Source organism: Rhamphochromis longiceps, linkage group LG23, assembly GCF_057381845.1.
Source record: "Rhamphochromis longiceps isolate RC_006_pf linkage group LG23, R_longiceps_female_GT1.1, whole genome shotgun sequence".
Taxonomy (NCBI): Eukaryota; Metazoa; Chordata; class Actinopteri; order Cichliformes; family Cichlidae; genus Rhamphochromis; species Rhamphochromis longiceps.
In genome coordinates, this window is record NC_140578.1 from 25,849,065 (window position 1) to 25,875,996 (window position 26,932).

At 41.3% G+C, this 26,932-nt stretch overlaps 1 protein-coding gene across 3 annotated transcripts in view; it reads right to left on the reverse strand.

The window, feature by feature from the left end:
* Positions 1–3,899: 3,899 nt before the first annotated feature.
* Positions 3,900–26,932, reverse strand: part of LOC146642066 (von Willebrand factor D and EGF domain-containing protein) — a 39,703-nt gene continuing 16,670 nt past the window's right edge. Inside the window, exons 17-34 of one of the 3 annotated variants that reach the window (XM_085397613.1) lie at positions 25,896–26,167; positions 25,552–25,771; positions 25,226–25,363; positions 19,712–20,182; positions 18,354–18,524; positions 15,032–15,357; positions 14,449–14,941; positions 12,108–12,203; positions 11,937–12,032; positions 10,969–11,064; positions 10,544–10,639; positions 10,365–10,460; positions 9,856–9,951; positions 9,554–9,649; positions 8,580–8,675; positions 7,423–7,520; positions 5,954–6,305; positions 3,900–4,539 (exon numbers count right to left, since the gene is read on the reverse strand). In XM_085397613.1, coding sequence (XP_085253739.1) covers positions 6,285–6,305; positions 7,423–7,520; positions 8,580–8,675; positions 9,554–9,649; positions 9,856–9,951; positions 10,365–10,460; positions 10,544–10,639; positions 10,969–11,064; positions 11,937–12,032; positions 12,108–12,203; positions 14,449–14,941; positions 15,032–15,357; positions 18,354–18,524; positions 19,712–20,182; positions 25,226–25,363; positions 25,552–25,771; positions 25,896–26,167 — 2,978 coding nt within the window. In that variant the 3' untranslated portion in view covers positions 3,900–4,539; positions 5,954–6,284. Of the gene's footprint in view, positions 4,540–5,953; positions 6,306–7,422; positions 7,521–8,579; positions 8,676–9,553; positions 9,650–9,855; positions 9,952–10,364; positions 10,461–10,543; positions 10,710–10,968; positions 11,065–11,936; positions 12,033–12,107; positions 12,204–14,448; positions 14,945–15,031; positions 15,358–18,353; positions 18,525–19,711; positions 20,183–25,225; positions 25,364–25,551; positions 25,772–25,895; positions 26,168–26,932 lie in introns of those variants that run through there. The other 2 variants (XM_085397612.1, XM_085397614.1) reach the window with 2 other exon arrangements.

Consider the following 26,932-nt stretch of genomic DNA (forward strand, 5'->3'; position numbering starts at 1 on the left):
AATAGGCCATATTCCATATTTGATTCAGACTGAAGCTTCTGTCCACCGATATCTGTTTACACTTTAATGGAAAATAAAAACAAAGCAACAATTCTGCAAATCATTTTCAGCAGCTTTCTCGTCATTTCTTCAAGTCGTCTTCAGGAATAGTTCTCCAGGCTTCTTGAAGGACATTCAAAGCTCTTCTTTGTTTCTGCCTTTTGTTCTGTTCTCTGTCAACATGATCCCACACTGCTTCAATAATGTTGAGGTCCGGGCTCTGGGAAGGCCGATCCATGACTGATAGTGCTCCGCTGTGTGTTTTTCTGTCCAGGGATGATTTTACTGCATTGGCAGTGTGTTTGGGATCATTGTCATGATGAAAAATGAAGCTGTTGCCAATCAGATGGTCTTCCATGGTGGTTTAAAATCTGATGGGACTTTTCTGTGTTCTGTAATTCATGAATTTTAACAAGATCTCCAACACCACTGACTGAAATGCAGCTCAAACCATGACTGTGTTTTACTGATGGCTGTAGACACTGTTGTAGCTCTCCTGACCTCTTCTGTACATGCTGATGATGATTTGGACCAAAAGTATTTGGTGCATTCATCACTCCATCAGACCTGTTGCCACTGATTTTAAGTCCAGTTCTTGCGTGATAGTTTTTCAAGCTTGCTGCTTCTTCTTTTGTCCAGTTTCCTCAATTTCTTTAAGGACACACTGCACACCATGATGAGATATGCCAGGTTTTCAGCTCATAGCTCTTTGGGAATCACTTTGTTGGTGCAAAAATACTATTTTATGTCAATCTGTCTTATCTTTGTCATTTTCATAGAATTGTCTAAAGAAATAAAAACAAGTTATGTGTTTTTATGAGGCTGTTAGTAACAAGGTGCCTAAAGAAACACATTAAATGTGGTTCTGCCTCTTTTACAGATTTGATCCACTATGGAGCGTTTTCTCTTCCTTCCTTCTTTTTCATGGATGAATTATCAATGTTAATATTTACTGAAAGGAAACCATTTCACAGTGATTCAGTCTGGACCTCTTTGACTTTGAACTTTACTGTGTGTGTGTGTGTGTATTCACTGGCAGCTCTCCTGGCTTGGCTGTCGGCTCCGAGCTTCACTGAGTGAACAGTCCAGGTGTTTTCCTCCCTGTCCGTCCCGTCCCTTCCCGCTGTCTGTGCCCACCACGATGGACACACACACACACACCTCCTCCTCCACCTTGCCGAGTGCCATCTTTGGCGGTGGATATAAATATCTGTGAACACACTTGTGTGTGTGTGTGTTGCTGAAAAACCTCTCAGCCTATCACTTTCATTCAGATTAGACTTGAAAGGGGAAGTGAGTTTGGGCTTATTGATGAAATTTAATCTTAACATAAACATTTAAATTTCTCAGATTTTTTTGTTTTTGTTTTAAATAATCTTGATATATTTGTATTGTTGTCACCAGAGGGCAGTTAACTCCCAATCATCATTTCCACTCTTTTTGGGGGGGGGTTTTGGAGAGCGCAAATAACCTCCACAGATATGTGTGAGGCCCTGTTGCCACAGGAGGCCAAACAGGATTTAAATGAACATACTGGACTTAAAAGCCCCCCATAACCTTTTTTAAAAAAAAGTTAATATGGAACAATTGACTCAAAACAGCAGAAAAGTCAGCTGGCTCTTTTGCCTTTGGCTGAGAGAGGGAAGGAGAGGAATCCTAATTGGTGTTGAGCTAATGCAACCTCATTAATCTCTTAATCCTCCTTTCCTCGCAGCCTTTGTTGCCCCGACCTGCTGGCTGTGAACTTGTCTGGCCCCTGCAGCAAAGTCAAATGCCTCTCTGCTGCTGCTCTCAGCCAAAGTACTTATTGTAAAACCTTATCTTTAAGAATAGTTTAAAAGTTTACATAATTAACTAAACAATCAGCAAAATGTGAAGGAACAACTGGAGAGTTTATTTCCAAAGTGTTTATGTGCTGTGTTGTAGAGATAAAAACTAAAGGTGAACTAGGGCTGGGCTGTACATTCATGTAATACCATCTTGTACCAGAAGATGGTGCAGTGAGTCAGCAAACCCTTATTTTGCCAGACACCCTTTTCAGACGTTCTTATTTGCAATGACAGTCTGCCAGAAGTTAAGCAGCAGGTAAAATGCTGCCCCCGTGGTTAAAAAAATAAAAGAAAGAAAATGAAATCTTGAATTCAACAAAGCTTAATTACAGAAGGTACCTGTAAGGAAATTAACAAATTAAAAGCATCATCAAGTTAAAAATACACCAGATCAGTGACGTAGCTAAGGGGAGGGCCTCAGGTGCCCCCTCTAAATTCCTTCTGGAAGTCATTTTTTCTGGGAAACAGCCTTTTTCTCTTCCATGCACCATAGTAAATACAACTGTAGACTTATTTACTCTTAAACTCATATAAATATGGAGCCATCCATTTTGTTACATGTCACACCTAATGAATTTTTATGGAAGCAGGAAGTCTGTCCACAGTCTGAAAATTCAGCAACTTGTAATGATTTAATCACATATAAGTGATTTAGTTTGGTATTAATACCCCCCCCCCCCCAAGTTCCTGTGCCACCCCATCTAAAAATTCCTGGAGACAGCCCTGCTTCCATATATATGCAGGTTTTTAGGAAGGACAACAAGCGGTACCTCTAAAGGAGCTTTATTTTCTTACAAAACAGCCAGTAGCCAATGCTTTGATAAGAAATAACAGATTATACACTGATTAAGAAATGTACAACAGCAAATATGTGACAATATAAAACAACAAAGTAAATAAATAAATACTCTTACTGAGGTTTGGATTCACGGTGAAAAGGACAAACCCTGAAGATTTACTGTAAACTGCTGTAAATGAGTGAAAGAACCCAATGAGTCAGCACAGTTAAACTCTGAGGACGTGTTAATGTGTTAGGGTGACAAAATATCTTTTAGTGTTGGGACTGCAAATAATGTTGAACCTCAGGTGAGGATTTTTCCTTCTGAAGTGTAGGTTTTGTAGGTTTTAGATGTTAATCAAGTCTGGAAAATAGTTTCCCTCTGCAGCTTAAGAGCAATTTCTCATCGGTGTGACCAATTCCCCAAAACAAACAAACATAAAACAGGGGTCCGTTCTTCGTACCTCGCTTACTACATCCAAGATCAAATCATCGTGCTAACTTTGAGCTCGCTATTCCGGTTCTCCGAACACACCTGTTGTTGACGATTAGTATAGCTGGATGAAGTAATGTGAGATCACTGGGTGGCTTAACAGGGGCTACGCATCGATAGTAGAAACATTGATCGGCAACCCTTTGATTGGTCGGCGAAAATGTCGAAGGAGCGCGCTCAGTATTTTTCGGCAGCAGAGCAAGAACTCGATTGAGGGATTTCAGGAGTTTCAGAGTTTAATTAAAACGCAAGGGAACACTGCAAAGGCTGCAAAAGCAAGGAGGGAGGGCTGGCAGAAAGTTGCTGACAAATTAAACTCATAAGTAATTTATTAATAATAATAATAATAATAATAATAATAATAATAATAATGGATTGGATTTATATAGCGCTTTTCAAGGCACCCAAAGCGCTTTACGATGCCACTATTCATTCACTCTCACATTCACACACTGGTGGAAGCAGCTACAGTTGTAGCCACAGCTGCCCTGGGGCAGACTGACAGAAGCCAGGCTGCCATATCGCGCCATCGGCCCCTCTGGCCAACACCAGTAGGCGGTAGGGTAAATTTATTATATTACACCATATTATATTATATTATATTATATTATATTATATTATATTATATTATATTATATCATATTATATTATATTACATTATATCCTCTTTCACATTAGAGCCACAACAGGACCCACTAGAACATGGGAACAAGTAAAAGTGAAATATAAGAATATTCTACAGAATGGTAATATTTATCACTTATATTGCTTTTCGTCTCTTGGAAAGAGACCCTGAAATAATCTGTTTGTTTGTTTATAACAGCAACCAAGAAAAGGGCAGCGCACAAAAAGACAGGTGGTGGTCCTGCACCCCCTCGTCAACAAGTTGGTTAAGTGAATAATACCCTCACGGGAAAATCGACATCTCTCTATGAGCACACTGTCGCGCTGAGCTAAAGGATCCTGTCTGTCCCGCAATATACGCTGGATTCTGAAAACTCTCCTTATCAATCTTGCACCTTCCGCAATGGGTGGCTCGCGTATACGGACAGGACATGGCTGCGACAGGCTTCCCAAATCCACCTTCGCTTTTATAGCCGTGGTCTCTCATCTTGATTACATGAAGTAATTTACTATTACTACTCTAAAATACGAATTACATCTGAAATAATCAATTACATGAAATAGAATGATTAATAGTACATTTCCCTTTTTGTTAGGAAATGACCTGTATGTATCTGTATGGAATCAATAAAAGGATCAAATACTGCATTAACTTTAGTTACATTGATAATATTTATTTATGGTGAAACAGTGGTAAAATATCGCTGTTGCTTTCGTATACATGAAGCGGACATACCTGAGTGGCCGCGATCTAATCTTGTTTACATAAAGTAAGCCTGCTCCCGAGCAGGGGCCCGTTCTTCGTACGTCGCTTACTACATCCAAGATCAAATGACACATCCAAGATCAAATCATCGCGCTAACCGTGAGCTCGCTAATCCGGTTCCCCGAACACACCTGCTGTTGACGATTAGTACAGCTGGACGCAGTAATGTGACATCACTGGGTGTCGTAAAAGGGGCCACGCATCGATAGTAGAAACATTGATCGGCAACCCTCTGATTGGTCGGCGAAAATGTCGACGGAGCGCGCTCGGCTCGGTATTTTTCGGCAGCAGAGCAAGAACTCCTGAGTGAGGGATTTCAGGAGTTTCAGAGTTTAATCAGAACGCAAGGGAACACTGCAAAGGCTGCAAAAGCAAGGAGAGAGGGCTGGCAGGAAGTTGCTGACAAATTAAACTCGTAAGTAATTTAATAATAACAATAATAATGGAGTGGATTTATATAGCGCTTTTCAAGGCACCCAAAGCGCTTTACAATGCCACTATTCAGTCACTCTCACATTCACACACTGGTGGAGGCAGCTACAGTTGTAGCCACAGCTGCCCTGGGGCAGACTGACAGAAGCCAGGCTGCCATATCGCGCCATCGGCCCCTCTGGCCAACACCAGTAGGCGGTAGGGTAGATTTATTATATTACACTATATTATCCAATATTATATTACATTATATTATAATATGTTATATTTTATCCTCTTTCACATTAGAGCCACGACAGGACCCACTAGAACATGGGAACAGGTAAAAGTGAAATATAAGAATATCCTACAGAATGGTAATATTTATCACTTATATTGCTTTTAGTCTCTTGGAAAGAGACCCTGGAATAATCTGTTTGTTTATAACAGCAACCAAGAAAAGGGCAGAGGAAAAAAAGACAGGTGGTGGTCCTGCACCCCCTCGTCAACAAGTTGGTTAAGTGAATAATACCCTCACGGGAAAATCGATATCTCTCTATGAGCACACTGTCGCGCTGAGCTAAAGGATCCTGTCTATCCCGCAATATACGCTGAATTCTGAGGACTCTCCTTATCAATCTTGCACCTTCCGCAATGGGTGGCTCGCGTATACGGACAGGACATGGCTGCGACAGGCTTCCCAAATCCACCTTCGCTTTTATAGCCGTGGTCTCTCATCTTGATTACACGAAGTAATTTACAATTGCTACTCTGAAATATGAATTACATCTGTAATAATCACATACATGTAATAGAATGTTAATAGTACATTTCCCTTTTTTAGGAAATGACCTGTGTGAAATCAATAAATGGATCAGGTGCTGCATTGTCTTTAGTTACATTGATGTTATTTATTTATGGTGAAACAGTGGTGGAATATCGCTGTTGCTTTCGTATGATGACGCGGACATACCTGCGTGGCCGCGATCTAATCCTGTTTACATAAAGTAAACCTGCTCCCGAGCAGGTTTACGCTTACGGCTCTGTTGCTATGACAGCAAGTCCCGGATGAGCTTCGGGGAACCGAACGATCCAAGATCACGCGAAATCGTCAACAATCAAATCCAGCTAACCTACTTAGCGAAGTACGAAGAACGGACCCCAGGTTGTCCACGTGTTAGCTTAGCTTAGCACAAAAACGAGGGATAAGCTGCCTTTTTCTCCGTCTTGTATGTCGGCATCACTAGTTTCCATGCTAAGCTCAGCTGATGGTGACCTTTGGAGTCTGATTACGTCTTGGTGCTTTCCAGATCACCTGAGGGTTTTACCGCCGGCTGTTTGGTGTCAGCCTCGTGTGATAGGCAGCTGGAAAAAACAAAACAAATAAAAACATGAGGCTGGATAACTACACAGATCATCACTGAGAAGCAAAAAGACACAAACAGCAGAAATTTAACCTTATTTTGTATCTTTTAGTTGGTGTTTTATCTCCCTACACTTGATTATTTTCACTTTTTGTACTTTTTTTGTCTTTGTTTTGTTTTAACTTCTATTTTCTGCCATTTTATCTGCATCGTCTCTGTTAAGACTTTTAGCATTCCTCTGTTTTTTTATATCTTGTATATCTTTTCTATACTGTAAATAATATTGTTTTAACTTTTGAATATTTCATTTTAATTCACCGTGGCACTTTGAATGCCTTAGTTTTACTTTTTCACTAATAGTCCAATAATCACACCGTGACGCCTCTGCCTTTGTAAATGGAGGGACAGTAACTGCGTGTGCATATGTAAGCGTGTAAAACCTGAAGATAGTCAGATTAACAGTATTTTGTCTCTGTCATTCTGCAATTCATCTGATGTAAATGTGAAAAAAGGCACATAACTTTGACGTTGGATGACGAACTCTGTATTCCTCGTCCACACGTAATTTTTATTTTTTCTTGTAAAACAAAGGGGGGCCCAGCAAAAAAACTTTGGGAACCACTGGCCTAACCTAACACTCCTGCTCATCCTCCAAACCTCCGTAACTCCTGACTTCCTCTTTAAAGATTCGCATGCAGAACTTTTGTGTCTTTCTCTGCTGAAATTCCTGCACTTTGTCTGTCCTCCAGCTGGTGCAAAACAAACAAAACAGCTTCAGTTACTGGGAAGTTTGAAAAATAATAACAATGATACATGACATGTGATTGTAACGTGAGGCTGGACTGTGGCAATGAACTGCAGCTTGTAAAATCCAAACATATAGAGCAGCATTTGGCTTCAATACATCATCGTCTGTAAGTGGCCAGTTCATGAGGACGGACTCATGTGTTTCTGTTTTTCTTCATGTGAGTCTTCTGTCTCTCATCTGCGAATCTGACAGTCTGGAAAAAGTGACGTTCCTCCAAACAAGGAGTAACAAATAAGAGGCCAAGACACAGAAAACACTTAACAAGTAGATGCTCTCCTCTTTAAACTGAGGCTCCATGTTCAGTTCTTACCCTCCTGGCGCAGAACGACCCAGAGAATCCATTCTGGCAGGCGCAGACATTCGGCCGGATGCAGCGACTGCCGTACAGACACTTCTGCTCACAGAGAGCTGAGACACAACAGCAACAGATACACAGTTAGAAGATCAAATAAATCAGTCCTGCTACAACGTTCTCTGTAAGATCCCAGCTGAAGTTTATCATTCAAGGCACAAAGAAAACATTTCTGAAACAAAATGAGATTTAAAAAAAGCTCTTACTTTATATTTAGTGGGCCTGTGAGAGAAACATATCTGTACTAACATGGACTGCCACGTCATTTGACAGAAATGAAAATGATCAACCTACTGAATTCAAAGACACCCTGAAAATCAGAGTGAAGAAATGATGCAGTGGGCTGATCCCGTTTCTTGGAATTTCATTGCAACAACTCAAAACTGTTCTCTGTAGTTTTTATGCAAGACTGAACCTTGGATGGTGTCCCAGTCTGAGGTGCAACCTTGTGGTGTCAGATGGACCAAAACATAATGTCCAAGAGGAGTTCTGTTGAGTGTGACAACGAATCAATGGTATCGATGCCTACGTCCTCCATGCATCCTGCCTGTTCTCACCACATGATGCTGGGCTTTGTCGCGCACCAGGAGCAACCCGGGACTCACTGCGCCATTATATGGTCTGACAGTCAGTCCAAGGATTTCATGGCAGTCAGGGTACGGTTGTGTAGCCTGCAGTGGTCTGTGGGATATTCCTCCCCAGACCATGACTGACCCACCACCAAGCTGTTCATGCTGAACGATGTTACAGGCAGCCTAACGTCCTGCACTATAACACATCAGACCCTAAACTAAAGTAACTGTTTGTGTCCTGGGATCTCCTACATGATCCTGGACACAGCAAACTTTCTGACAATGGCATGTATTGATGTGGCGTCCTGGAGGAGTTGGACTACCTGTGCAACCTCTTTAGGGTCCAGGTCCAGCCTCAGTGTCACTACTGCTACCAGAAATGACACTGAGGCTAGCCAAAGGCAAAAGTAGTAAAAAAAAAAGCAGAGTAGGAAGGAAAAGCTGTGAGTGTCCTTCACCTGTAAGGCCTTTCCTGTTTTGGAGGTTGTCTTATTGTTGTCCCTCTAGTGTACCTATGAGTGTGTGTTTGGTTTTGATACTCACAGATCTGACACAGCGTGCCATGCCACCCTGGGGCGCAGTGGCAGGTGTTTGGACCGACGCACTCGCCTCCATTCAGACACTTCTGCAGACAGCTGGCTGAGAGGACACACGATGACAGAAAGCTCTGAACATCATCATCATCATCAAATATTTGTTCTGTTTTTCATTCACTTAATACATAATGTCAATTAACAAATTGACATCTACATTTTTAAATAGCTGAGGTGCAGGGCTGTGCTCACACCCGACATGTCAATCACAGCACACAGCCACGGCTCTCACAGCTGGAGTCCAACTGAAGGATGTGTCATGTGGTCTTTGTGGTCACAGAAGTCCACACAGAGCCCCGCCTTCACTCTGATGACACATTTAAATCACTTCGACCGGAGTAGGACTTGAGGGTAACAACAGTTCTCCTAAGAAAGCTTGAGCAAGTCAGCAGGTAACACTTATCTGTAATTAATCTCTTCTTCTTTTGAACTTCTGTCTCTTAGGTAACTGTTACCACTCTGCGAGGGTCAAAGGTCAGTCAAGTGAAACTCTGCAGGCACTACACCTGATGGTTTCCACATGTGAAGCACCTCTGCGGAGGTGTTGCCAGGTCAGTCTGAGAAACTCGCTGCGTGCTCAGGAGGTCGGCACGAAAGCAAGGCGAGAACAGAGGAACGTTTGCAGCGTTGTTTGTCACCTCACAAAAACTACAGAGCAGAATTTCATGAAACCTATTGGAGATGTGGATCATGGGTGAAGCAAGGACCTTAAACTGAGCAAAAATATGTTCTTATTTAATGTTTTTCATCTGAGGTTGTATTTACCTCATTTCCAGTTCTGCTAAGGATGTTTTTTATCCCCAAACATGTAAAACCTTAGAAGTGAAAGAGGCTGTACTCTGACTGTAGGTCAACATAAGAAGAGAGCAGAAGAAGTGTTCAGGTGTTCGTGTCTGCCTGAGCGTTACGGATCATTACACGTACGTTTGTCACATCTCTTCCCTCGCCAACCGGACAGACAATCACAAACATCTGGACCAACGCACCGCCCACCGTTCATGCACATGGGCTCACACACACCTGGAGAGGAGGAATGAGGGAGACAGTTTTAATCAATTAATTCTTTAGTTTGTCCAAAACATGACAGTAAAAGCACACAATCTGGAAATTAAAGTGACACAAGTTCGTCCACTTCGTCATCTTTAAAAGCAACTGAGTGATAATTAAAGTAACTGGAGCATCTGCAGACAAGGAAGATGACCAGGAGATGAAGAAGAAGTGCTTACTTCTCTCACACCGTCTCCCTGTGTACCCCTGCAGACATGAGCAGACGTTGTTTCTCATACACAGACCACCATTTTTACAGGGAGGGTTGCAGACAGCTGGAGGAGAAAAAATATATTAGAAAAAGTCCTGTTTTTCCTATATTATTGCACTCCAGTAGCTTTGCATGATTAACAGCTCAAAAGAATCCTTATTTATCTTCTACTGGGCCCCTCAGCTCATCTTTTTTCTGAAACAAGGCCTCTTAGCCCCTCCCCATTTAACCTAGCTTTCTTCTGATTGGCTAGTCCTCACCAACAGACATCTGTAATGTCAGTATTAGGATAAACAGTCTCTATTAATACACTACACATACATAACCTGATTATTTGAAAAACTGGTCATGTTTAATATGAGAATCAACCACTAAAACAGTATTTTTGTGATTTTGAAAAAGGTAAAAGCAGAATAGCTCCCAATTTAGATGCTTTTAGACACTTTAAGCTTTGAATCTAGCCTGCTGTAGATTTACCGTTCTGACAGTGTGCACCATAGAAACCGTGAGGACACTTGCAGGTATTCGGTCGAACACACGAACCTCCGTTCAGACAGACAGGGGAGCAGAGAGCTGGAAAACAAAATTTGCAGTTAAACTTTACCCTAAACTTAAATCAGATCTTTGCCCCCTACAGCATGAGTAACACAACTCACCGGTCTCACAGGACGGTCCAGTCCAGCCTGGTGTACACATGCACTCATCTGGAGATGCACACTGGCCTCCGTTTTGACAGTGACGGCTACACACCACTGCAACATTTATTTAATTCAATTCAGTGGATTTTTATGTTGATTTTTGTGGCCTTGACGAGTTTTGTCTCTACAACATTAAAGACAAAACTCCAACAATCAGACAATCCCCTTTGAACAGCACTTAGCGAAAGTGGGGAGGAAGACCTCCCTTTTAATAGGAAGAGACCACAATAACAGTTATGAAAGAAAAAGTTTTTAAAAAAAAATATTGTAAATTAAGACCGTAAAATTAGAAAGAAATACCCGAAACAAAAGAACAATGTATACAAATGTACTGCTGTTTTAAAAGATCTTCACTGATATTGATATAAAAGAAGTAAACTCACTTGTTTCACATCGAGGACCAACAAACCCGTAAGGACAGGAGCAGGTCTGCAGTCCCACACAGGTGCCTCCATTTTCGCATGGTGACCTGCACAAGGCTGCACACATGGAGTTTAGAAATGAGATGTAATACTGACATGTTTTTAGTGCATGCTCTTATAGACTGTAAATAAAAGTGGACATAACCACTGCGACATCAGTCATTGGTTTGTGAAGACTTATTTTGAGAGCTCAATATTAGCTTCACACCCACACTTACTTTGTATTGGTGGAGCTGGAATTAATCTGATCTACGTAGCTAGCTTGCATGGTGTTCAATTACATCTATCAAAATACATACCCGCTAATTAGCATTAAGTAACAAAAAGATAAAATAATGACGATTCACAGAACATGTGGGACTGCACAGCAAACCATATTACCTGTCTACTAAAAATGCCCCAACAGGCACCAACACTATAAACATAGTCCAGAGGTCCAGTTAAATGACTCTGATTAACTAAAGTGACGGCTAGTGCCTGTATTCACTGAACCCTGTGTAATTTTAAGCCTTAATACAGTTTAACTGGGTTACTTATAAAGAAATAGTTTTCGTTTTAGGCTGTAAATATTTTTTATTTCTGCTGTAAATTTGGATTTTTTAAACATGGGGCTCAATGGGATTGACATACTTTTTGGAGGCAGCCTCAAGTGGACATTAGAGGAAGTGTAGTGTTTGTCACTTCACTTTTCATCACCTCAGGTTGTTACTTGTATACATGAGGTGGTGTTATTTACAGTATTACTTAATGGTTAAGTGAGCTTCATAGCAGCTACCAGAGGTAGTTGAAGAATTTATAAGCTATTATAAAAGTTAATCATTCTTAAGTTTTAAGCCTTTAATTAATTTGTTGTCTCAGTATGTTATACTAAAAATGTGCATTAAATAGATCCTGAACTGGATTAACTTGGAAACAGAAGCAAATGTTACCTTCCTGACAAGTCTCTCCATGGTATCCTCTGAGACACTGGCAAACATTTGGTGCAATGCAAACCCCACCATTCTTGCACCCCGGATCACAGATGGCTAATAAAATATGGGAAAACAATTATTTTACACTTAAATTATTAAAAAATAAATTCTAATGCTATTGCTTTTTACCTTTTTGGCAGCTAGATCCAGTGTAGCCTGGTTTGCAGCGGCATGTGTTGGGCGCAGCACACTCCATGTTCCTACCGCATGCATGCCTGCAAACAGCTTGAAACACAGATGGGGAGGAGCGTTAAGATGTTAAACCTACATATATTTTTCTATTAGACTGGTTTATCTCTCTTTTGTGGCACATGGACTACATACTAGAGATGGCACATACCACTTTGTTATGTCTGATACTGATACTGATATCATAAATTTGGATATCGGCCGATACCGATATGAATCCGATATAGTGTGTTTTTTAATCAATAAAACAGTTTTTTTAATATCTTGCTGCATTTTGTATAAGTTCAAACTCAAGTTAAAAAACAAACAAACACTAAGGCTATTCTGTTATACCTGTATGCAAAAAATACACTACAACCAAAATATTTCATAGTTCAGCAATACTGATCAATCTAATAAAGTTAAACCTACTCCATCCTCCCTATTCTGGTATTTCAAAGAGTAAGCAACCTAACTAATAGGGTTGCAAACTTCCAGCAAAAAAAAAAAAAAAAAAAAGGGAACCACCCCCACCCTCCACCTCATGATGCTTAATCGACGTAATCAACTTTAATTTGATGCAGTGTCAAAAAAAATGCACAAAAATAAAAAAATTTTCAAGAATAATTAAATAGATTCAACGTCTTTCTTCAACAGAACTGCAGACTGCACAGATGGTACCTTCCCAAAGGAAAAAGTACTATAGCTTACTAGGGTATATTAGACTTAATAGTTACTATATACAGTAATGGACTTCTATACATTTTACATCATATTAAAACTTTGGGTGTAAGATTCGGATAATTATTTATTAAAAGCTAGACATTTTAAGTGAGAATAAGAAAGAAAAGTATGTCTTTGTGCCCCCTTTTCCCTGTTCATGCCCTATCGGCCCCCCTGGCTAAACTTTGCTAGATCCGCCCCTGCACAGTTACCAGCCGACAGCTACATAGAAAAAGATCCTGGTGTAGAAAGTAATATTAAATAAATTCTAACAACAGCTTATCAAGCTTAAACGTGCTGCTGTTGTTCAGCCGCTGGTTTCCTGTTTGTGGCGCGAAGTGGGCGATAAACAAACAAGAGAGTCTCTGCTTCCACTTGTCTTTGCAATAGGATGATGTCGGCGTAAATGTGCTGTCATATTCGTTGTGTTCCCACTAGTGCTGTCAGCGTTAATCTCGTTAAAATGGCATTAACGCCATAACGCGGCAAATCTCCGTTACCACGGATCGCCCCGTGCTTGGGGCTGGACGGCGTCAACACGTTAACAAGCTAACTGCGCTAACACTAGTTCCCACAAATTGAGCATTGCGTGGCACATCCGACATACTGTTTTACTTTTGTCCATGATGTGCTTACCATCAGGGTCATACTTCACATGAAAACCAAGATAGTTCCAAATGCCAGATCTGAATGAGGGTGGGGCAGGTTCAATTTTGGGCAGCATTGAGGCAGTTGCCATGTTGCAACGAGCTTAGCTTCTGTCTTGCTAGCTTGTGTTGTGCTCAGTGGATCTGCACTCGACAGTGCAACCTAGGCGGAGTAGTCAAACACAGATCCACTGAGCACTCAACACAGACAGCATCGTCAGAAGAAAAGTTGATAAAATAAATAAAAAATGTTGTATTGTTCAATACATATGCGTACCGAACCGAAAGTACTGTATCGAACGGTTCAATATCGATACGAGTATTGTTGCACCCCTAGTAAAGACCCTACAATAATACAACTGAACATGCTGCAAATTTTAGGTTTGCAAATTTGCATCAGAACTGTCAAGAGGGGTGATGATTTGGGCTTGTTCCCAGCCCCCGGACCTGGGTACCTTGCAATCAGTGAGTTCACCATTAACTCCTCTGTATACAGAAGAATTCTGGAGTCAAACCTAATGCTTGGCTAAAACTGGGTCATTTAACAGGACAATGATCCCAAGCACAGCAGCAACAGAATGGCTGAAAAAGAAATAGAATCAAAATAGTCAAAGTCCAGACCCCAACCTGAACCTGCCAATTTTTTTGGCAGACCCTATAATAGTCGTGCATTAACAAACCTTCAAACCTCAATGAACAGAAACACAGTGATCCCCAGTGACGTGACAGTGACAAATTAAGTCATATATGTTTACTTCATGTTATTGCTGCTAAGCTATTTCATGGGGTGTACTTAGTTAACACAAGATTGCTGCAGAAGAGTCCTGTTGAAAACTGTTTTTCATAGCTGTATCTTATATGAATAATAACACCATTAGAAATTGGTTCTGCCGATTTGAGATATTTGGATATCAAAGAGAGAACAAGTTTACCTTTACAGGTATGCCCATTTCCAGTATATCCTACTGGACACCTTCCACAGCGGAAGCCCCCATCCTTAGCTGGTTCACACTGGACACCAGGAAAACATGGCCGTTCAGCACAAGCCATCAAATGTTCGTCAGCTAGTGTACCACTTCCAGTTGATGACTGGCTGGATGTAGATCTTTGTGCCTGGGAGCTATAGACCTTGTCGGGTGTTGTGAGGGTCAGCACTGGCACAATCTTCGGCATCTCTGATCCTGGCTCAGTTTCATCCCCGTCTGCAGAGAACTCAGACTCAGAAAGGGAGTAGGACAGAGAAGTGAGGGCTGCTGTAAGGGCAGGTCTTGGTGGAGTCCAGGGTTTGGTCTGGGTGGATGTCAGGTGGTTGAGCTGATGCTGGGTTGTTTGTTTAGCTGCCGTTACTCTTCCAGGCTGAATGGAGAGCCGAGGTGCAGCGGCAGTTACTTTAACAGGCGTGGCACCAGTAAGAGCTCCTTCAGACTTCTGGAAGATGATCATAAAGTGAGTAAATGGACTTTAATGTCCATCTGTACGATTTTCTTTTAATGCTTTGAACAGTTACCAACTCACCTTGGAGACTGTTACATGGGGCATGACAATCTCCCTGGAGGCACTGGCGTATGTCCCAGTGTCTGATCTAGGGTTGGCACGTGTGATGTGAGTATTTGCAGCGACATCCCTCGAAGCAGAAATGATGGCCTCTCTTCTTCCTGTGCCACCCTCTCTACCTGATCCTGTAACTTGGTGCGACCTAATGAAGGATGAGGACAGGTGCTTGACACCATACCTGTTGGGCAAGTTGGGTAGGTGGACATGGACGACTTTGCTGCTGCTACTTCCATATGAGGATCGGCTGGACTTGCCTAGTGTCTGCTGCTGAGGCAGGTGATTGGATGCTGAGGAAAGGGATAACGGTCATATTAGCTTGTATATCACATTGATGACACAATCATGACTATAATTTATACAACTGCCCCTGGGATATTGTTCCTACACAGTTTTTGGACACTCCAGAACCTTCAATTTCCCAGATTACAAATTTTGCTAACAAAGCAGTCCATGTCCTTATTAAATAACCTTGCCTGAAAAGAGTTAAGTAATTTTTATTTCTGAACTTATATTTCTATGATGGAATTCATGGAGAAAATGCTGTATGCTCAGCCTTTTTCTTTTTTAGACTAAGCCACTGAAAATTTCCGATCACACCTCAGGACAAAATATGCTCTACACAAACTTTTTAATGATGACGTGCTGCCTTTAAACTCCAGTAATTGTGCCATTTTGTTTCCAGTAAGATTTAGATCTACTTTCTTGCGAACCCTCTTGAGGATTAGGCTAGCATCTAAGGCACTGTCCTGAAAAATGGGTTCTTCTCTTCATGTACAGCCCCAATTACTTATGGTGTGCCTCAAGGTTCCAGTTTAGGGCCTATTTTATTTACCTTGCATATGCTCTTGCAGAAATCTAATAGTTCATCCACTTCTTTGCTGATAGAATCCGGATCAAGCCAAAAAGGCATTACTTTTAAGATCAACTGCTTGTAGTTTTTCTACAAAATAAGGGAGATTTGGCAGTGCCTACTCGATAACTCTGGAACAATCAAATGTTAAGTCTCTAATGAAACGAAACCCCCAAAGACATGCATGTTTTTGATGGCCTTCACATATTCTTACTGTTTATTATATTTTAGTGTTACATTTCTTTCCTGTTCTGTCTTGTTTTTAGAATACCTTTGTAAATTTTATTTATATTTTGATTTTATACAACTGGATCCTGTATTCTGTCTTTCTTTCTATTTTTTCGATCTATTTATGTTCTCCACAGTGGTATGGACAGCACTTTGGTCATCTCCAGTGGTTTAAAAATATGTTACAGAAAGAAATATGATTTGGCCTTAACTAGAGTTAAGTAGAACAGCAGAGTGGCCTCAGTTACACAGGCCTCAGACTGGTGTGAGGGGTTATTGGCAGTTGCTGTGAAATAGATTGCCAGTCACGCACACTAGAGGCCTGTCACAAAGCTGCTTGCAACTACCAGTTACTAGGGAAAAATGTGTATTTTCCCAACTGATTGGTGAATGGTTGCTAGCTGTCTGTAGGTGAAAGTGGTCACAAAGAGAGTGCAGTATGAAAACCCTTGCCACTAGCAGATTGCTGCAGTCACATGTATTCTTATGACACTAACCTGCCTGCAAACAGTATGCAATTGCTCACAAAATTAGTGAAATTTGAAAAAAAAATTGTCTCAAGATGTAAACAGAAAATGTTTAACTTCAAAGTAAAAACTGCAACCAAGACATTTTAGAAGGTGCAACTTTTCAAATGACTGCCACTTCCTATTCATGTTGGATTTTTCACAGTCTCACCACTCTGTGAGTAGTTGGTAAGTATTTGTAGACAGCATCTTCCATACAAACAACTGGTGACAGCGTCCCAGTGACCAAAATAATTGTAAGGAGGTTTTCAGGGCAACATTATAAAGTTCTGTGTGACCAATTTCACCTAGCAACAGCTCGCAACCTTCAGCAACGACATGCCAAGCGGTTTATTCATTGGTGGTTAGCAGGGGTTTATTGATTGGTCTCTAGGCATGCATAACTGAGGTTTTAGCAATCAGTTTCATTGCAACCAGTCAGGGAATATAAATTTTTCCCTAGCGGCCAATGGTTACCAGGTCAACCAGCAACTAGATCTGAGGTACTGAGCCCTAAGATATTCATATTTCTACCCCAAAACGTAAATTTCCAGTCATAGCTTTGAAATCTTTACTGAGAAGCATTAGATTACTAAAATATGCTAAAGCAGCAGCTTTGGGTGCTACAGATCATGTCATTATAAAGCTGCCATTGATGTCATTCTGCTGTGTATCGCGTATGTGTCGCTGCGTACTAAACACAGCTTGACAGGCTTAACAGAAGTTTGACAGGAATCTGCAAAACGCTGCGTTAAATGATAAAATACAGCAAAATAAAACTAAAATTGAAAAGCAGAACATCTGGTCAAACGATGACATGCTGAAGGAAAAAAGCATGTCTGCTTTCAGTCCTTGGACAAATAAAAGTAAAGAGAAGAACAGCAAAGCAATTTAAGCGATTAATGTCTTGTTTGTGGTGATGTGACTCTCCAGACAAACACAGTCCACAATAAAGGGATTTAAGTTGGAATCAGACTGTCTCTTTAGAGTTGGGAGCCCCCCCACCATCTCCCCTTGTGTGAAGTCACATTAAGGAATCTGCTGTAGAAACTTTGTGGAACCGACTCAAAAAGCAATGCACCAGAGGTGGTTATTTCATTCAGGCAGTCTCCAACCACTTATGCTGATTTATCTCCTGCAATAAATGACATTCTTTCCAATCAAGAAAAACACATAAAGCAACATCAGGGAAACCAGAATATAACGAGTGCAAAATAAGCTCTTAAAAGCAGACCACAGTGTATGGAAGGATGCACATTACTGACAGATGTTTTCATCAGATTAATGCTTATTTTTGTCCTTTGAAAAACAACACAATGTGTTTTTGTACAAAGAATCGGAAGAATATGCTATATAGAGCAGACACCCCAATTTGGGCTGCTTTTGTGACTCAATTACAGCATTGACCAATCATGTGTGGGGCTAGATGTGACCCAAAGGTTATGAAACACCTGATGTCCAGCCAGTGTAAGTAGATCTATGGCTGAATTAAGTCAACAGCATTAGTTAGTTTAGGGTTAAAGGAAACTTCAACTGCATTCAACTGCTTTTTTTTTCTTTTCTTTTTTTTAAAATGTCCTAAAGGCCTGTGAAAAACTCTATAATCACTCTGGTTCCTGCAAAGTCCCTGACAAGACTTAAAAATCATGGAAGCTTATCCCCAAACGCATTAAAATATTAAATGTAAAAGCTCCCTCACCTTCCTTGGAGTTCTTCATGCAGATGCGACCGTTGCCATAAAGTCCAGGTGGGCAGCGGCCACAGACGTAGCCCACATGTGGCGGTCTGCGGTTGATGCATTGAACCCCAGGAAAGCAGGGCCTGCTGGCGCATGTAGCTGATAAACTGACAGCCAAAGACCTCACTGATCCTGGGAGATAAAGTTGTATGAGATCAATCATTGTCCTATAAGAAGGCTCGGATTGTAGCAAACACAATCTGCATCTCTGACATCTCTGAAAACATACAAATAAAACTGTTGCAAAGTTCATTTTTGCTTTCTTTCATTAGTTCTAGTCTTACAAGTATCAAATATTAATATACTTACAAATATCCTTGTGTGCTCTGTAATGGTTCAGACTAGAGTAGTAATAGGCAATGAGGAAAAAATCAACGATTACACTGACGGTGTTCCACCTTCAACCTGTGGGCGTTCACTTTTGATCACAAGGCACACAGGCCTCCTTGTGGAAGGCAACGTGTCTCCATACAGTCGCAGTCTGACCTCTCTCAAACAGATTGGTGAAGGTTTACAAATAGTTGCAAACTCATTTATAAATGCAGACAGACTGCCAATGAGTTTATCACAGTTAATCCCGTATTATCATAAACAGTAAGTAACTGACGCATGTAATTGCCAACTTGACTCCATTCAATTGCAACCAAGCCTGATTTGATCTTATTGCTTGTTTTATAACTATCTTGATGCACTGATGACTCATTGAAGACGGCAGCTGACTGCGAGTGATCACAGATCTGGTCCTCGTCTTTGAAACAACCATTTCAAGAAGCAGCAAAATTGAAAGTTGCTCACAAACGATCGCAATGATCTTGGGTGTGCCATGGTCTCCACTGATTTTCCTATTGTGACTGCAGCATTAGCTCTGTAAGGTAACATATCATTGAACTACAGTTTTCCTGAATACAGAGTAAAAAAACAATATTTTTTTTGTCTAAATTGTTTTTGTTTTATGTGAATTTCCCTGTTTCTGAATGGTTGTTCAAGCACACACAGTGGTAAGATCTCCAAAAAAAGATCACATTGGTCGGTTGTTCCTAACATCTGAAAACGACCTGTTTAAGTGTTCTCAAATTGAAATCCTGAATCCCCTTAGGGCAGCTTTTATAGCTAAACTAAAAAAAATATGTATACTACAGTATGTGAATTATTTTCCTGGTACTTATTTTAATGACTGTGATAAAACATTATGGCCAGAATGACTGAATGTTCCCTTTTAAAGTCTCCTTGTCTTCATACTTGCTTGAGGCTCAGCACAGTGTGATACCTCGCACATTAAGGAAAACTTAAATGGAATTTATTGGAAATTTGGGGCTTACCTGCAGCTGGTCTATCATGATCTGATGGTGAAGCTACAGTCGGAGGATTGCTTGTAGTGTTTCTGAATTTAGATTGCTCCTGTTTGACTCGGCGTGGAACAATCTCTGAGAGGTTCTTGAACATGTCTGTGTTAGTCCTGGATAGGTTTAGGTTAGCTGCTTGAGTTTCCCGTGAAGAATCAATATTTGTTTGGGGAACGGTTGGTGTTTTGCGCCTGCTGGTTTCTGCTATTGTGACTTCAGGGCTGGAGCTAATTCCTGCTGTCCTTGTCCAGGTGGTTGATTTCATTTGTGGGTCAATTCTTGGAACTGTTTTCCTGGCCTCAGCTGTCATCTGCGGGGAGCTACCGCTTGAGGTCTTCAGGAAAGCGCCTGTCTTTATTTTGGGTGGTTGGAGCAGAACATCTGGTGTCTCGTAGCCAGTCATATGAGGAGCAGATGTTGAAGGGAAGGCAGCTGGACTGAGAAATACTGTAATAAGAAAGCCACTAATTATGTTCTGGATTGCTATCCTCAATTTTTACATCCAATTGAGCATCAAGATCACCCACTTCAGAACACATTGCATTAAATCAATAATAAAGGACCAAAAAAGAGAAATGGTACAGTGAAGGATGTGGAGGTTGCTGTAAATCAGAAAACCTGGAAGGGCTCAAAAGGTTACGTTTAATGAACTGTGACTCCCAGCAAGAGACGAGACCTTGGGTCAAGTTTGTGTAAAGATATCTCTTGCCACAGTAGTAGCAGAAAACCTCAACAGGCTTCAGACATGGCAGCAGGTCAAATAATCTGACTCATCCTGCTTTACTACAGCAAAGACTTCTTACTTACTAGAATTAAGGCAGATTCAATAAGACTTTGGAGTCTAGTTTTGAATGCCTCTCCAAAACCTTTACCTTTGACACTTGACTTTTCTCAACTTTTTCATTAGAACTGAACTTCCTTCTGCCCGGTTGACTCGTCAAAACTACCAATGACGGTTGATTTGTCAAACCACAACTGATTAGTTGGAGAGGTTAAAGGGTTTAAAGGGTTCGTTTCATTAATCTCAAGGTAACTGCTTTGTAGCTTTGGGTGTGTATTGCTAAGTTTCTTTTCTTTCTGAATAACCTGTACTTAATGTGCAATTGTTGTGCAACTGATGATCTGGAACCTTCAGCATCAAATACTAAAAGACTGAAGTGAGTTTATGAATGTATTTGAGCCTGTATGTATACTTTTGAGCCTTTTTGGATTATAAAAAATCCAAAATAAATTCAAACTTCTGCACACAATTCTTGTTTTAAAGACATATGCTGTCCAATTATTCCACCGTGGAAATAGAACATTTCAAAGAAATCCTCAAAAGAACCACATTTACTATGACATTCATGCCATTGGTGAGTGGATCTAAACTTGTGACCTGCTTGTCATTTAAAATTTAAGGACCTTGTCCAACTCCACTGACACACAAAGTTATGCGTCTTAAAATGAACTGAGCGTAGAGGTCAAACAAGTCAAGCTGAAGGCCCTCAGTGGACATGTGGAGGATTAAAGAACAAAGGGGATTAGGAAATCCAACTATCTGTCCCTGTGAATCTTCTGCCACAAGGTCCCATAAAAATGGCAAATAATATGCTGCTGAGTTTAATTAATGTTCTGTGCTTTACTGTAGACCCAGATTTTTTTTCCTTTTAGGGGCAGAAACTCCTGTAAACACACACCACAGAGTTCTTCTGTTACTGGAAGGATAATGTGACTGCAGGAATGCAACATCAGCCCCAGTGCTTACGCAAATAATATAAAGCACCTTGAGGCAATATGGTTAATTTGGCACTATGTAAATAAAACTGAATTGAATAGAATATGGATCAACATGATGTCTTTTAGGTGAGAATTCTGGGGCTTTTTTTCTCTTTAGATCGTGAAAGCAACTAATTTAACCCTGTATTAATATTCACCTTGACAAGTATGGGTACGTGCACCAGTGTTGTGCTTGCAGCATGCTGTTAACTTCTCATCTTCAGTTAACAATATCTTTGTAGTTAAAATCCAGGAACCAAAAGTGAAACAATTCCCGTAGACACCCATAAATCCTGGAGTTAGGAACGTGACTGCTCTGCCTAACTCGGGGGTGTCGAACCCCAGACCTCGAGGGCCGGTGTCCTGCAGGTTTTAGATATCACCCTGGGTCAACACACCTGAACCAAATGATAAGTTAATTACCAGAGAACGTCTGGAGAACGTCAAGACATGTTGAGGAGGTCGTTTAGCCATTTAAATCAGCTGTGTTGGATCAAGGACACATCTAAAACCTGCAGGAATCGCCCACTACTGATCATTAAATAGAATGCAGGTTTATGGCAGGATTTGTATTGTGACAAGTATCTTAATTGAGATAGCATTTCTTCGTCACGTCACCATAGCTGCCTAAAGACACGGTTATGTTCCTTGAATGTTGGAGAAAAAAGACAGATCTCTGCATGCCTGAAAAATAATAACTGATTAGCCATTAGCCTTGAAAATTTTGGAAACACCCTCTTTGACCTAAAACAAAGTGTGCTTCAACATCGAGGCATTTCCCACCGACTGGCACAGATTGCAACAATATAAAGGAAACAAATAAAGCTGCAGGTTTGCAACAGCAGAAGTTACCATATTATGCATGTATTTTTATATAATTACTGAGTTTTGGTGGAAGCCAAAAGTCTTTCCAAAACAACGTGAGCAGTCACAGTACAAGGCAGCACTATCAGCCATCTGGTTTCCATTCACTGCTGAGTGCTCCTCCGGGACACACGGCTCCAATGAACGAATTCACTCTTTTTTTGGATAGCTGCTTTAATTTAAATGTAGTTGGAACAACAACAAAATTAGCTACAAGTTTGCTGGAATGCTCGAACCAATATCACAGCAACAAACAGATGAACATATGATAAATGCTGCTGGGAAATGAATAGAGAAATTGACTATTTTTTTATTATGTGAGGCTGTAAACTGTACAGAGGGGCTACACCCTCTCAGACAACAGCAGTGTCTGTTAAACTCAGGGCTGTTTTGGAAAGCAGGATTAACTATAGGAAAATAAGTGGTCTCGTTTGGGTGCCGTGACGCCACCTGACGTTACTTAATCACGCCTAGCTTCCTTTCAGTTTCTGCTCAAGACATATACTATTGTGTAGGGCTGGGCCATATTATACCGTTCACGGTAATACCGGTATAATGTTAGGCAACGATAGGAAAATGAAATATCGCGATAGAATGGGAGTAAAACGCGCATGCGCAGTGCCTTTGTTTTCATACGCACATGGCCGATTGTTGAGTGAAACAGATGAACCAGAATTGGTTTGTAAAAATGGTGCAACTTCCGTGATGTGGAACTGGTTTGGTGTTTGTCCGTCAGATACACAACAAAGCACATTTTTTTGCAGAACATGCAAGCGGCCGTTCTAAGATGCTCTTAAATCTGGGAGTAATCTGGGTCCTAAACTCCGTATTCTTCAGGTCAAACAACACTGCAGCATCACTTAGAGTTAAAAACTGTCTAAATTCTTTCATCTTTAATAAAACGATCAGCATTGCTGCTTTACCAGGTGTAACTATAAAGTTTAACTTCCAGGCATCCATGAAAACAAAAGTTATTACATTTAACGGAGTTAGAAGTTAGCAGGAAGCTAGCGGAAGTTAGCTCGCTAGTTTCGCTAGTTACCTAAGCATGATATTGCATGTTCTGACTGAGAGATTTCTGAAAAAATTCAAACGTACAGCTCTGCTATCACTTCCAACATAAATGAAGACAGGAAACTAAACAGCAGTGACGTTTGTAGGGTTACTGAAGTTTGGCTAGCTGGTATATAATGATGTGCTACGTGATCGCTAGCGACACAGCTATGTTAGCATAACATAAACAGTGAAGCTGGAGGACGAACACTAACACTTTTCCACTTATAAAAGTTAACGTGAAGGTTCTTCATGGTTAGAGACAAATGCAATCGCATGGCAGGATGCTGTAAACGGACCAAACTTCAGTCAGGAGAACAACTGAGATAATCCATCCACAATACGAGGTTAGTCATTAATATACTGCAACAACATGGGAATAGAGCAGCTACCAGAGAATTCAACATTAATGAATCAATGGTACAGAAGTGGAGGAAGCAAGAAGAATGAGTTTAATAAAGTTTGATTTATCTGACTGCTTTGTTTCGCTTAATGTGCCTTATAATCCCGTGCACCTTATGGTCCGAAAAATGCGTACTGCACACTGCAGTTTAATGTTGCAAAGCACCTCTTTTTAACTTCAGTGGATATTATACATGGTTATGCTCAGGATATGTCAGCCCATTTCTACTGGAAATGCCTTTTGGTTAAACTTTCAGCAAGGAATTTGCATTTGCACTGTTACATTTTTATAAAGCTTTAATGTACATAAAAACCAGCTTCTTGTTTAAGTGAAAATAAATGGAAGGTTGTCTTTTTGCGCTAGTAATGTTGTGGAGTTGTATTTTGTCTTGCATCAATTATATCGTCGGTTATATCGTTATCGCAAATTTTCAAATATATATCGTGATAAATATTTTTGGCCATATCGCCCTGCTCTACTATTGTGGTCAGAAGTTTACATCTACTCATCATGGGCACGAATGTCATGGCAATTTTGGGCTTTTAATGATTTCTTTGAACTGTTCTTTTTCCAGGGTGGAATGATTGCACAGCATGCAATGGGACAATGCTGTACAGCACTGTACAGTTAATGACTTCAAAAAAACAAGAACTGGGCGCACACGTTTGAAGTTGTGTTGGATTTTCTCTAATCCACACTGGGCCAAAAGTGTACATACAGGCTAAAATACAGACACACACTCCCACTAATATTTTGTCGGGTCCCTTATGTCATTTAGCAAGTTGCACCTCGACCAGATGCGTTTGGTAGCCTTAACCAAGCTTCTGGTTCAGTCTGGTTATCTGACCACTCATCATGGAAGAGTTGGTTTGCATTAGGGTCAGTTAGCCATAGACTTCTATACAATCTGGCTTCTTCCTGAAACCAGAGGGGTCACCCCCTGCTGGGTATTATAAATAATGCACAATTAAAGAACTTCCACACAGCCTTAATATTTCCAGACCTAGAAGCTACATTTTCTGTCACTTATTCTGGTGACAGGGGCAGCAGTTTAAGCAGGCATGCCCAGACCTTCCTCTCAACAGCCACCTCCTCTCTCTTATGGGGGGCAGAAGCAGATATATTCCCAAGCCGGCTGAAACACATAATCTCACCAGGTCTGCCTAGGGGTCCACTCCCATGCTGGGAAAACCTCAATTAGCAGGCATGCAGGAGGCATCCACCTCAATGGCTCCTTTAACCCTTTATTGACCATGGGCCCACCGGCGGGCCCATTTTACAGGTAAATTTGAAGGGCCGGTCAATAAAGGGTTAAATGTGGAGGAGCAGAGGCTCACGAATGAGTGTCTCTTAGTGGAGCTCCATTTTTTATAAACTGCCTATGGGTAGTAATGCAGTAAGCCCATACTTACCAGTGCACGAAGTCCCATTTCCCACCATTCCTTTGGGGCAGGGGCCGCAGCCATAGGAGCCAAAGCTGTTGAAGCACTGCACTCCCGGAAAACAGGGCTTCCTTTCACATTCATTGATATCCTCCAGACACGTTAAACCTGCCAAAAACACACACAGAGGATGTTGATTCTGTAATCAAAAACCATCACTGGGATTAATCCTCCGCGACTGCAAACATGTGATGTCAGAACAGCCCAGTGTGTCTAAACAAAACAGCCTTAAACATCAAGGGCTTTTATTTTGTTCATTTTTGATTAAAAATCTTTAGGTTTTTAATCATTCTTACCTCGCAGCCCTGCAGGACACTCGCACCTGTACCCACCGGCCACGTCGATGCACTTGCTGCCCAAGCATGGAGCCGACAGACATTCGTCTATGTCGTCGGCGCAGAGTTTGCCCTGAGTACCCTCGGGACACACACACAGGTACTTCCCACTGCCGGCGGGAAAGTTAATATCCGTCACGCATGAGCGTCCATTCTGGCAGCCACACGGCACCACGACAATCTGTGTTGCAGATGGGAAACACAGACACTGCTGAGGAATGTCTGGATTTTATTAATATCTAACAACATCAGTGTATCACATTTACATCAGCAGACTACTGCTTAGCAGCTTATCCCCACTCTACCTCCACAGTGAAGGTGCTCTGGGCGTTACACTCGTCAGACAGCGTAAAGCGGACAGAGCTGCTCGTCCGGAGCCCCTCCTTCTCTGGAACTGATGGGACCCTCCAGATAAGGAGGCCAGCAGGGGAGAGGACAGCACCGTCTGGTCCCTCTTCCAGCTGGAAGAGAAGGGCCGAGCCCTCGGGGTCCGATGCAGTAAACTGGAAGACGAAGTTCTCGCTGGAGAATGTCTGCAAGTCGCTTTGAGGCCGGTGGAAGGTCGGAGGCTTGTTGACTGATAATGCAGACAAAAACAGACTGAGATGCACTTCATCCCACCTCTTATTCCCACCGTACTATTTACTGTCTTCCTACTACAAGCGTTTGATGACAGGAGCTTCCTGTGCTGAAATAAGCTCTTTACAGGGAACCCTGGTTTGGCAAAAACACACCTCCAGGTTTGTTCTGGAACAATCATTGTAAGCACGCATGACCGCCTCTGGACTTGAGCTTTTCTTTTCTTTTCAGCTTTATTTCCCAGTAATGTTTTGGCTGAGGCTGAGGTATGCCACATTAAACAAGAGCTAGACTGAAAATCAGTGGCAACAGGTCTGATGGAGTGACAGATCCAGATTTGACTTTCTTGGTTGAAATCATTGTCAGTATGTACAGAGGAGGTCAGCAGAGAGCTACAACAGGGAGTGACTACAGCCATCTATAAAACACGGTGGAGGCTCTGCCATGGTTTGGGCTCCATTTCAGTCAGTGGTGTTGGAAAACTTCTCAAAATTGATCAATTATGAACACAGAAAATATTTTGAGCTACTATGCAATGCTATCTGGAAAGCATCTGATAGACAGTAGCTTCATTTTTCATCACAACAATGATCCCAAACACACTGCCAATGCAATAAATACCTGGATAGAAAAACACACAGTGGAGCACTATCAGTCATGGATCGGCCTCCCCAGAGCCCGGACCTCAACACTACTGAAGCAGTGTGGGATCATGTGGACAGAGAACAGAACAAAAGGCAGAAACATCCAAAGAAGAGCTTTG